The sequence below is a fragment of the Ciconia boyciana genome, chromosome 3, assembly GCF_034638445.1.
Source record: "Ciconia boyciana chromosome 3, ASM3463844v1, whole genome shotgun sequence".
NCBI lineage: Eukaryota > Metazoa > Chordata > Aves > Ciconiiformes > Ciconiidae > Ciconia > Ciconia boyciana.
This window is the reverse complement of record NC_132936.1, coordinates 116,262,570-116,275,170: the sequence shown is the minus strand read 5'-3', so window position 1 is coordinate 116,275,170 and position 12,601 is coordinate 116,262,570. Positions and strand designations below refer to the sequence as shown.

At 48.8% G+C, this 12,601-nt stretch overlaps 1 protein-coding gene across 3 annotated transcripts; it reads left to right on the top strand.

The window, feature by feature from the left end:
• Positions 1-5,811: 5,811 nt before the first annotated feature.
• Positions 5,812-10,305, top strand: MAL (mal, T cell differentiation protein (MAL blood group)). 3 transcript variants are annotated; one of them, XM_072857276.1, is made up of 4 exons: positions 5,812-5,995; positions 9,508-9,675; positions 9,861-9,980; positions 10,231-10,305. In XM_072857276.1, the coding sequence occupies exons 1-4, from the start codon at positions 5,909-5,911 to the stop codon at positions 10,303-10,305; spliced, it is 450 nt and encodes a 149-aa protein (XP_072713377.1). In that variant the 5' UTR covers positions 5,812-5,908. The 3 variants fall into 3 exon arrangements, with proteins under 3 accessions (XP_072713377.1, XP_072713378.1, XP_072713379.1); XM_072857277.1 differs by lacking the exon at positions 9,861-9,980 and having other exon boundaries at positions 5,909-5,995; XM_072857278.1 differs by lacking the exons at positions 9,508-9,675; positions 9,861-9,980 and having other exon boundaries at positions 5,909-5,995.
• The last annotated feature ends 2,296 nt before the right edge of the window (positions 10,306-12,601 follow it).

Genomic DNA, 12,601 nt, shown 5'->3' with positions numbered 1-12,601 from the left:
GGCTACTGCATGAACTGTTTAATTTGTTTAATTTGTTCAAAGGCTTGTTGTTGCTCAGGGCCCCATTTGAAATCATTCTTCTTCCGGGTCACTTGGTAGAGAGGGCTTACCATCAGACTGTAATTTGGAATAGGCATTCTCCAAAAACCCACAATGCCTAAGAAAGCTTGTGTTTCCTTTTTGCTAGTTGGTGGAGACATGGCTGTTGTTTTGTTGATCACATCCATTGGGATCTGGCAATGCCCATCGGGCCATTTCATTCCAAAGAACTGGATCTCCCGTGCAAGGATCTCCCTTGGCCTTACTTTGTTTTATGGCAAAACTGGCTTTCAGGAGGATTTGGACTATTTTCTTCCCTTTCTCAAAAACTTCTGCTGCTGTATTGCCCCACATGCTGATGTCATCAAGGTATTGCAGGTGTTCTGGAGCCTCACCCTGGTCCAGTGCCATCTGGATCAGTCCATGGCAAATAGTAGGGCTGTTTCCACCCCTGGGGCAGTCGATTCCGAGTGTACTGAACACCCCTCCAAGTGAAAGCAAACTGTGGCCTGCGCTCCACTGCCAAAGGGATTGAGAAAAATGTGTTAGTGATATCAGTTGTGGCATACCACTTGGCTACCTTTGACTCCAGTTTGTATTGAAGTTCTAGCATGTCCGGCAGGGCAGCACTCAGTGGTGGCGTGACTTCATTCAGGCCACGATAGTCTACTGTTACTCTCCACTCTCCATTAGACTTTTGCACTGGCCATATGGGACTGTTAAAGGGTGAGTGAGTCTTACTGATCACTCCTTGGGTCTCCAGTTGACGAGTCAGCTTACGGATAGGAATCAGGGAGTCTCGGTTGGTGCGATATTGCCTCCGGCGCACTGTTGTGGTGGCGATCGGCACCTGTTGTTCTTCAACCCTCAGCAACCCCACAACAGAAGGGTCCTCTGAGAGACCAGGCAAGGTAGATAGCTGTTTAATTTCCTCTGTCTCCAAGGCAGCTATACCAAAAGCCCACCAGTACCCTTTTGGGTCCTTGAAATACCCTCTCCTGAGGTAGTCTATGCCAAGGATGCATGGAGCCTCCAGGCCAGTCACAATGGGGTGCTTTTGCCACTCATTCCCAGTTCGGCTCACTTCAGCCTCCAATACAGTTAACTGCTGGGATCCCCCTGTCTCTCCAGAAATACAGATGGGTTCTGCCCCTGTATAGCTTGATGTGATGATAGCCTGATAATGATGATGGCATTAGGCTACACTGTGCACTGGTGTCTACTACAGCCTTATACTTCTGTGGGTCTGATGTGACAGGCCATAGAATCCACACAGTCCAGTAAACCCAGTTGTCCCTTTCCTCCACCTGGCTGGAAGCAGGGCCCCTCTAGTTCTGGTCATAGTATTCGTTACCCACTTCCTCGTATTCTTTCCGTGGTCACGCAGGTAAAACCATAGGCTGCCCCGTGCTGTGTACCCTCTATATCCTCTCTCTTGAGCACAAGAACGTTGATGCCTAGTAGCTGAGATACTGGTCCAGGTGGAGAGGAGGACCTATCCTCTTTGAGTTGCTGGACCTCCCGGGACAGTTTCTCCACAGCTGAGACGAGGGAGGAAGAGAGACTTTCTTCATATTGCCAGAGCTGGCCAGCCAATTCATCCACCATTTGTCCCACTCTGTCTTTCTGGGTCATTACTGCCAATGGGTTGGCATACGACGACAGTGCACTCCTTACAAACTTCCGCCACGTGGGTTGTGTGCACTTGACTTGATCTGGATCTTTGGATAACTACTTGTTGTCCAGGTCATCATAAATCACCTCCAGCTCAGCTAATTCCCTCAGGTACTGGATACCTCTCTCCAGGGTGGTCCACTTGCCTGGATGACATACAACAACTTCCTTGAAGGGATACCTTTCCTTCATGCTTGACAGGAGTCACCTCCAGAGGCTGAGGACTTGTGCCCCTTTTGCAATCGCTTTGTCAATGCCCCCTTCCCTAGAAAGGCATCCCAGCTGCTTGGCTTCCTTAACCTCTAATTCCAGGCTACTGGCCCCATTATCCCAGCATCGGAGCAACCAGGTGACAATGTCCTTGCCTGGACAATGGCTGAAATCCTTTTGCATATCTCACAGCTCGCTCAGGGATAGAGACTGGGTGGTTAGTGCCGTGTTTATGAGTTCTTCCTCTCCCTCCGAGGAAGAGGAGGAACCCTCCCGACGAGTTCTTCCTCAGGGGGGAAGCGGGGAATTCTTCCTCTTCCTCCTCCTGTTCTCGTGATGGCCCTGCTTTAGAGTAGTCTGCCTCCTCACCGCCAGGGCAGTATGCTTCTTCCTCCTGCTCCCTCTTAGGAGAAAGTTCTTCACCCCTTACTAAATGAGCTGACTTTTGCTTCCAAGATTTCTTGTGTATGGAGGCGAGTGATACCGCTATGGGTTGGTTCTCTGGTTCAGCTGCAGTGCCTGTCACTGGGCTTTGGGTAGCCACAGTGCCTGCTGCCGGGCTTGGAGTAGCCGCAGTATTCTTAAATAGTTGTTTAACTCTAAGCAGGACCTGACACACACATTCAGAAGACACAGCAATAGGACCATGCTGGTTTGAACATCACAAGGATATTCAAAATTCTCAAGAGCTATTGTAATTAGCCTGGAGAGGAAGGGGAATGGTGCAGCCCTCAATTCTAAAGAAGCTGCACTGGCCACAGCCCTTGGTGATAAGAAAATTCTGGAGAGAGAAATCAAGGATTTGAAAGATGAAGTTGTACAGCTTGAAGCTTCTTTAAGTGCTGCCAAGGAACAGCTTGCACATGAAACCTTAGGGAAGGTGGATCTTGAAAACCCTTGTCAGAGTCTCACTGAGGACTTGGAATTCCGTAAAAATATGTATGAGGAGGAAATCAATGAAACGAGAAGGAAACATGATTCTGGGAAGATGGAGGTAGGTGTCTCTCCCACAGGTTGGCTCTCTGAGGAGAAAAAGTAAAAAGTGTAATTACTAATAATTTTCGAGAGATGGCTCCCGAAGTACAGAGGTGATGCCAATGCTGAGTACAAATACAAGACTGATCTCACAACCAACAATTTTATCATAGCATAAGCCAGTGTTACACAGTACAGCAAAACAATAACCTTAATCCACCTCCCAGAGGCGATAAACAGTACATACAGCAAGTAAGGTGTTGCGTAATACAACTCTGAGAACAAATACAACAACTCCGAGAGCAAGCACATCACCATTGTGACCAGCGACTACTAAATTAATATCATGAATGCTTATGACAAATCTGTTTTAACACACTCGGGTCAGATCTGTCGTTATCTCAACCCTTCGTGCCCCATGTTGGGCGCCACAAAAGGACTGTTGTGGTTTAACCCCAGTTGTCAACTACGCACCACACAGTCGCTCGCTCACCCTCTCCCCCCCACCCCTGGTGGGGTGGGGGAGAGAATCGGGGATAAAAAGTAGTAAAACCCATGGGTTGAGATAAAGACAGTTTAATAGGACAACAGAGGAAGAGAAAATACTACTACTAATAATAATGACAATAGAACGTACAAAACAAGTGAGCAATTGCACGGTGCATCACCACCCGCTGACCGATGCCCAGCCTGGCCCTGAGCAGCGATCGCTACCCCCCCCCGGCCAACTCCCCCGGTGTATATACTGAGCATGACGTCATATGGTATGGAATAGCCCTTTGGCCAGTTTGGGTCAGCTGTCCTGGCTGTGCCCCCTCCCAGCTTCTTGTGCACCTGGCAGAGCAGGGGAAGCTGGAAAGTCCTTGACTAGTATAAGCACTACTTAGCAACAACTGAAACAGCAGTGTGTTATCAACACTATTCTCATACTCAATCCAAAACACAGCACTAGACCAGCTACTAGGAAAAAAATTAACGCTGTCCCAGCCAAAACCAGGACAGGTATCCATCACACCCCTTCACAGACCCACCAACATTTGGGGTCTGTGTTTGCTCTACCACCTCACCTTCACCCTCACCCTAGACAGAGTCCAGGTCCAAAACAGACACCCACCACCTAGGGAGTCTCCCACACAGATGTAGCTGGGACTGAAAGCTGTTGGCTGCCCTCACCTTCCCTCGGCAGCCCCTTCACAGCCCCATCAACACTGGGGCTCTGTACTTGCTCTACCACCTAACCCTCACCTACCCCTCAGGCCTCTTTGAGAACCGCTGGCACGTGTCGGGCACGTCCTGCCAAGGCTGCCCAGGGACACTGCAGGTGCTCATTGTCCTTGCAATGCTTTAGAGCCCGTCCTAGCAATGACTGTTTTTCAGACAGGTTTGGTACTCCAAACCACCTGGGCTCAGGCACATGCCAGAGGATCCTTCTCTTTCTGGTCATGTTCTTGTGCATGTTGTATAAAATAAGGTGGGGAGGTCCCTAAAGTGGGGACCACCCCCCTCACTTAATCTGCTTATTAAAAGCATTTGCCCAGTTCTTCTGATTTTGCAGCCTCCTCCAGCCATCTGCCCCACCGCTTCCTCTGTAAGGGAAAGTTTTCCCACTGTCTTCCTTTCTTGCACTTGATGCCCCCAGTCTCCCTGTGGCCCTTGGATTCAGAGCAGGTATTTCTTCTTTTCCTCCCTGCAGAGCTCTCCCCATTTCCTCCTGCCTGCCAGTCTGCTGCAAAATGAACCCATCATGCCCCCAGCCAGAAGGAACTGCACCAACGGTGCAGATGCCACCATTATTCCAACCTAGCTGGCTCATGTAGCCTTGCCACCACACTCAGTGCTGCCCAGGGCACCCCATTCCTGCCCTAGGGCTGGCACACCAGCTGCTGCAGTCACAGAGAGCAAAGCCACAATGCAATGGCAGCTGTGAGGAGGCTGGCTGGAGGCTCTGGGCCAGAGCTGACGGTGGCCATTATTGGAGCCACATGTGCCAGGCATGTGGGGCTGGGAACAAGGCAGTCCTACCTCCTGCTCCAGACCCTGCACCAAAGCCTTGTGCATGGGAGCAGGTGCAGAAGAGCAAGCACCATATACAGGGCCTGGCCAAAATGGGCACTTCTTCCATGGGTCACTGGTCCACAGCAATGTGCATTGCCACATTGCTCTTTTTATTTTCCTGATGTTTCATGTCTTTGGTCTTAGCTTCCAGAGTTGTATGGTTTTACTGGTTTTACCAAGTGAGCGTGTTAAAATGCTCCATATAATGATGAGAGGAATGACTCACTCCCATGGACTCCGGACTAAAACAAAGCAAAAAAAAAAAAGGAAGCCAAATGGCTTGGGAAATCTCATTGGTTTAGGTAATTTTTCTTACCTTGGCACAGCCAATCTCCTTCTGAGACAATGGAAGTGGTTTGCTCTGCAATTCGACTGCCCTTGTCTTGGGATGCATCTCCATCTGTGAGACATTTCTCAGCCCTGCTCTTTGCCAGTAGCTGGCATGTCCTGGCTTGCTCTGGCTGCCAGCTGCCCTTGTGTCTGCTGCTGTGGCCAGCTCATATGGGTGGGGGACAAGCTGACTTACTATGCAAATAGAGGGGATGAGAGGCTGCCCAGCCTGGATGGGTACAGGTTTTCCCTACTGCCCTCCGATGTAAGCCAGTGCCACTCACCACCGCTCAAGGACTTGCCCTGCGTGCTCACCTTGTGTAGAGACAGCTCTGCTCAAAATGCCTCAGGGCTGCCCACATCTCCTGAAAACCTCCTGTGCGGCTCCCATCAGCCACCAAGCGACCCCTGGTCGCAGGGTTTGGCCACACCTGTGCCATTCACAGCTGTCTTCACCTGCCAGCAGGAAGGAAGGAAGGAGGAAGAAAGGAGGGAGGGAGGAAGAAAGGAGGGAGGGAGGGAGGGAGGGAGGGAAGAAGGAAGAGCAGGAAGAAGGGGAGGGAAGGAGGCTGCATTTGGCAGCTGGAGCCAGAGCAGCTGACAGTCACCGTGGGAGAGGCTTGCAATGTCCTCCTCAACTTCCACCACTTCTTTGCCCAGTGGCCTGGCTGTCCTGACAACTTTACCAGATGTGCTCTTTATTCCTGAAATCGTGAGTGCTGGCTTTTCCCTGGGGAGGGCAGATGCTGCTTGTGGGGCATCCAGCACACTTCATGCTGCAGGTGTCTGAGGGATGAGACCTGACACAAAGTACGTGGTTCAGGAACCCTGCCAGGTCCCTGAGCCACAAGGGTCTGGAGGCAGCCCCTGATGCCTAGCTCACTCTCAAAGAAAACCACAAGCCCTAAGCTGGGGACTCTGAAGCTCTCCTTTAGTCTGCAGGGCATTTCTGTGGTGCCTCTGAAAACCTTTTGTAATTTCCTGCCTAACGAAGTTGAAGGGGTTTCTGGTGGGTTTAAACTAGGTTGCCAAATTGAGACAATTAATTAATTGGAAGATTATTTTAGCAGCTGATACAGGCAGAGGATAAACTGCTTGCTTAAAGCAGGGGGTAAAGGATAGCTGAGGTAATTGTTTGCAGCAGTAAAGAGCCTAGGCTGCCAAAGCTGTACTGCTCCACGGCGATGTTCCTGAGCTGGAGGTGCAGAGTGCTGGACCTGGGTGTGTGGAAAACAGTGGGTGAGCAAAGAGTGAACAAACACCTTGTAACTTCTTCCCATTTGTAATTTCATTGAGCAGGAGAAGGTCATAATCTTAATGGGTTTGGCACAGGTGATTCAAAGCAGTTGCTGTGAGCACTGGCTAGAAGATGGAAAGTTTCAACTAGAACCTTTTTCCTGTGTCCTCTGCCCCTGCCCATGAAACCTGCTCTTCTCACAACAGTTTGAGAGACTTTCTCCAAAGCCTGAGCACTTTCATCCAGCATTGAGGGGTTTGGTGAGTGTGGTAGGATGGCACTCAGATTACTTCATGCTAAAAACTTCTGCTTTGCCATCTGGGACCAAATCCTTCCCTATCACCCAACTCAGTCCACACTCCTGGGATTTACAGCATTCACTTCATTCTCCTAGTGATAGCAGTCAAGCAAAGAGGAATTGGGTTAAAGAAGGCATTACCGATGTGTGGAGAAAGGCTTTGCTTCAGCTCCGCCAAATATGCTCTGGGGATTTGGTCTCTGTGCCCAGGCCCTGAGAGCAAGGTCCAGGTTTCCTGCAGCTGCATGAAGGAGGGTGCAAAGTCCCTGTGGAGGTTCTGGCTGGACAGACATCTGCCAGCCACCCCTGCCACTGGGTTGTGTTAGTCTAGGTGCTGAGTGTGCTGTTGGCCTCGGCATGCTCACGGTACTGGCTGTGCCTTGAACTGTTTGTTTGTAATTCCTGTCTCCAGGGGATTTGGCAAGGCAGCTTGCTTAATGAGACAAAAATAAGCACCCTATCCTTTGGTTTGGGTAAGACCTGGAAATGTGCATCCTAAAGGCTCAGGAACTACCCGGGAAAGACAAATGCTGCACAACCGGATTTCTCCATCTCCAGAGGTGCATGACTCTAGGTTGAGCAGCTGTATTATCTCTGCTGTGTACAAAGGAGACGGCTGCCTTGAATCACAGCATTCAGAAGGGTAAAGAGTTTCTCAGTCCTTAGTGGAATCTGAGGTTGCCTGCAGTGGGTTAATAGGGTAAGTACAAAAAAAAAATTTGGCAATTCAAATGCTAAGACAGTTGTGAAAATGCCAGAAGGTCCTGCCTGCAACTCAGATGATTGCCACATCTGGATGGGCTGGTTAAGAACTACCATTTTTATTCTGTGAGGCTGAGTTTAATTCTTGTAATCTATTTTATTTGAAGAGCTTTCTGCATGTATGGACAGCCAGGCCTATGTGGAAAAGCTGACACAAGCTCAAAACAGATAGGTTTGCGGTGTAAGAGGCTATTTAAAAGATAAGTTTTTCTTAGACTGCTGTCCCCAACCTGCTGTGGGTTGTTATTGAAAGCCTCTTGACCCTTTCCTCATTTTTATGAGTCCGCTGAACAGCAGCACCACAAAACCAAAGCCAGTAATGAAACCATGTCAAACATGCTTGCCTGAGTGAGAAATCACATCCTGCAGAAAGGAGAGATGGAGAGTGGTAAGAAATGAGAAGTGATACTCCTTCCCCCAACCTCATACCTCACCCCAGTTTTGTTGCATTTTAATGGAGCAACTGTAAGGTTTTCTCCAGGATCTTAAGCTGCAGTGCACCCATAGTGTCACCACATGAATTATTACAGGGACTGGATTAATGTTCAAGTGTCAGTCTTTGGTTGTTACAAGAGGCACCAAAACAGCAGCACTCTGGACCACCTGTTTTCACTCAGGTATTTGCAAGGTCTCTACCACATCATTGATTTAATGTACCAATTTGCTTAATGTAACCAATGAATTTTCTGACAACTGTGGGGTGGCACAAATGATGTGACATTTTCTAAATATTGTAAATCAGAAACTTTTTTTCCACTTGCAAAATGCCTCCAAGGAAATGGAAATGCCAGGATTTGTACGAGCTGGCCCTTGGACGCTGGCAAAGGCTGGCCTGGGATACGCTGGCAACCAGAATGGTCTTAGAGTCAGTGAGGCTCTCTTGCCTCTCCAGAGGTAAGAGAGCCTGCAAATCCAAGACCAGTCAGTGATGAGCGATAGCTCCCCACAGCAGCACCAATCTCCGCACAGTGTGGGTTCAGCTGAGGAGCTCTTCATCGTAGGATGCTGCATAGACTACACTTTGCGCAGGTTCAAGAAACAACTGGGCTGACTTGTAGCAGAGAAAAGCTGCTGAGTGCATTTTAGTGCAAAGACACCACTTGCAGCTCGGACGCTCTGCAGCATTGGACATCGTGCTCTCATTCTCTTGTGTAGGAATCTGCTGGTGGAGAAAGGATGGAGCCTAGATATAGCTGTCCTTGTGTTCCCCACCCCACCAGAAAACCCATAGCAACCTCCCAAGGCTGGCTGAGAAGAATGGGGTCCCACCTGCCACTGGACCAGCAGCTGGTGCCTTGCACAGCTCCAGTGTAGCCAATGAAGGATGACCCAAATAGCTGGAAGAGCAATACAAGCCCCTCCTTTACAGGAGGAGCTGGGAGCCTCAACCTTATTTCCCCTACCTCAGAGAGGAAAACTGGCCATATTACCTCTCTTCAAACTGTTCTCTCTCCTTTCAGGGTGACGTTTGCACGTGGCCTTCATTAAGGCCACGTCTGTGGCCTTCACGATGCCACATGTCTGTGCTGTTTGTACATGTGAGCTGGGTTTGACAACACTCCTTTCAGGGATCTGCCACTCTGGGTGTGGAGCAAACATGCCCTACTGAAATAAGCCTCCCTGTACATCAAAACCAGCCTTCAGAAATGTCTGAACCAGCCTTCTGATCACACTGATGTGGAGAGGGCGTGAATGGCAGTGACACCAGGAGGCAGGACTACAGGCAAGACTTTTTTTGGGTCAAGATCAGAGGCAGATGCTCCCAGCTAAATACCCAGTTTCAAGTGGAGGCTGGGGAAAAACTCAAAGGCATCCCTGGGCTATTGCCATGTGCAATGCTAGTGCCAGAGCTGTGCATGGCTTTTGGCTCTGCTCTGGATAAACCAATTTATCCCATGCTTGCCTTCTCTCCCACTTTCACTTGCAGACCTTTGGGGGCCTTGTCTGGATCCTGGTGGCATCCTCGAAGGTCCCATCACCCATCCTGCAAGGCTGGGTGATGTTTGTCTCTGTGTTCTGCTTCGTCATGTCCACCACCCTCCTGTGCCTCTACATCTGTGGGGCGCATGGGGGCAGCAGCTCTTGGGTCGCCTTGGTAAGTGGATGTGACAAACCTCAGGGCCTCTCCCCTCCCTGGTATCACTGGTAGACAATTGTCTCCTTTGCTGCTACTGCACTCCACATTGCAGGCTGGGGCTTGCTTGTGTGGGTTCCTTTTTTTTTTTTCCCTTCGTAGTGTGGTGCCTCCTTGGAAATAACTGTGTGATCCTTGTTTCTTAGGATGTTATCTGCCAGGAGACAGCAGCTCTGTTCTACCTCAGTGCTGCCATGTTGGAAGCTTACTTCACCTTATCGTCTACCAACCCTCTGATAATCTACCAGGAGAACGTTGCTGCTGTGGTGAGTGCCTGGCAAGCAGGGGAAGGAAGGTGAGGAGGTGACTGTGGAGCAGCCTCAAGGGCAAATCTTTACTTGCACCAACCATTCAGGGAGGGGGGAGAGAGAAACTAGTCCTAGTCCTACTACGCATGAATGTCTCCAAACATGCAAGAGTCAATAGAAATATAATGCATCACAAGCTGTTTGCTCAGTGCAGGAACTCATACCATATAATAAAAAGTTAACTGGCTGATGTGTTTTTCCATTGTAGGTATTTGCATTCTTAGCTACCCTGATGTACGTGATCCATAAGGTGTACTCGCTCCTGCGATGGAAATCATCCTAAGAGCCTCCCCTTGCAAGTGTGTCTTCTGGTCACCCCATGAACACGAAAGTTGTTAAACAACTGCAGTTTCTAGGCTGGGTTTGGGTTTTGGTTTTTAATGTATATACTATAAACAAGCAGCTTTTTATGTGGGACCATGGCAATGAAGACAAAGAGCCTGCCAGAGAAAGCACAATCAGTTTCCTTTCAGTCTCTTCTGGGTTGGGTACAGTTTGATGCTGGTAATTTGGGCCCAAATAGAAAAACATCCAGCTTTAAAAAGAATAATATAGTTGGGTTCAAAGTGCTAAAATCTTCCTGAACCACACCTTTATGCCTCCAGGGCAGTTATTGCTATCAGGGGAAGCCTGAACAACCAGCACTAAGGAGCAGGAGTATGAAACCAGGTCATTTTAATTGGTGCCTGTCCATGTAAACCTGTTTCCCTCCCTAAACCTGCTGTGCCAAAAGAACATTTTCATGCAGTTTCTGGAAATGTCATCTCTGACTTGTGATGAGAAATGGGGACAATATTTAACTTGCCTTGGGTAATATGAGTTATTGCAACCCCTGAAGAGTATTGCTGATTATGAGGCACAACCATAATGCCAGGAATTACTGCTGTCTTTAATCCCCCTACAAAATACAATTTAGAAGGTGTGCAGTAGACTGTAGAAGTGTATGGATGATTAGAATAACACCTTGAATAAGCAGAGGCAATCAGCTCTTGTATTTGGTGCACGACTGCTCTCACATACACCAGCACTATGTTGCTAATAAGATGGGTTTGCTGTGATTTTGCAAATAGACAAGAGCCATTCCTGCTATTTTCCCTTTGCTGCACAGAGGTACACAGCCCTGCACAGCCTCAGGAGCACTGCACTGTAACAGGGCAATGCCTAAAGGAGGAGGCACAGGCTTGGGCATGAATGAGAGGGCTTTTCTGGCAAGGGAAGCCTGTGGGGCTCTGTAGCCAGGGCCAGGAGCTAAACCATCTTAGGTTAATCTCTGTGATGATGTTCATCTGAATGCTCAAATTACTCCAGAGTGTTAACTTGAGTGAGTGTACTGGTTTTGGCTGGGATAGAGTTAATTTTCTTCATAGTAGCTAGTATGGGGCTATGGTTTGGATTTGTGCTGAAAACAGTGTTGATAATACAGGGATGTTTTGGTTACTGCTGAGCAGTGCTTGCACAGAGTCAAGGCCTTTCCTGCTTCTCACCTCACCCCACCCCACCAGTGAGTAGGCTGGGGGTGCACAAGGAGCTGGGAGGGGACACAGCTGGGACAGCTGACCCCAGCTGACCAAAGGGATATCCCATGCCATACAATGCCATGCTCAGCATATAAAGCTGGGGGAAACAAGGAGGAAGAGGGGACATTTGGAGTTGTGGCATTTGTCTTCCCAAGTAACCGTTATGCATGATGGAGCCCTGCTTTCCTGGAGATGGCTGAACACCTGCCTGCCCATGGGAAGGAGTGAATGAATTCCTTGTTTTGCTTTGCTTGCGTGCGTGGCTTTTGCTTTACTTATTAAACCATCTTTATCTCAACCCACGAGTTTTCTCACTTTTACCCTTCCGATTCTCTCCCCCATCCCACTGCGGGGAGTGAGCGAGCAGCTGCATGGTGCTTTAGTTGCTGGCTGGGGTTAAACAATGACAGTGAGTTAATTTAAATGGGGTTGAGACCCAAGAAGGGGTGTTTTCACATGTTAGAAGTGCCTAATAAACAGTGGTACCAAATTAGCCCTTCCAGCTTGTGGGGCTAAAAATGCTTCCATTTTGAGTCCAAAGTTCCTGGATAATAACAAGGACTGGAGAATGGAAGGGAAAAAAAAGTTGACTTGGAGACACCTCTGTTGCTTCAGATCCAGGGGAGACTTTTGAGCTGTGACCATGGGTTTAGGTTGAAGCTTTTTAATTGCAATGTGAGGAAAACATTTGATTTTTTTTTCTTGTTTTTTTCTTGCTGAAAACCAGCCTGACCTGTTTTGCTTGTGTTAGTGTGACAAAAGCAAGCTGATTGCAACAGAGGTGGAAAAAGAAACCCCTTTTTGGAGCAGGGAGGGAACTCACAGCCACTTTGGACAATGGCACTTGGTTCTAAAGGTTTAATATGCACCTGTTGAAACTGGTTTCAACATCACGTCATCGGGGGGGGGGGGGGGGGGCAGGGTTTGGTGCCCAGATTTGCCCTGCTTCTATTAATGCCCCTGAATTTAGCATTAAAACACAAAAGACACCTTTCTGTTTGGGTTTGTTTACAAAGGCAGACATTTGTGGTCATACCCTGGACCCTGGGATGCGGTATCTCT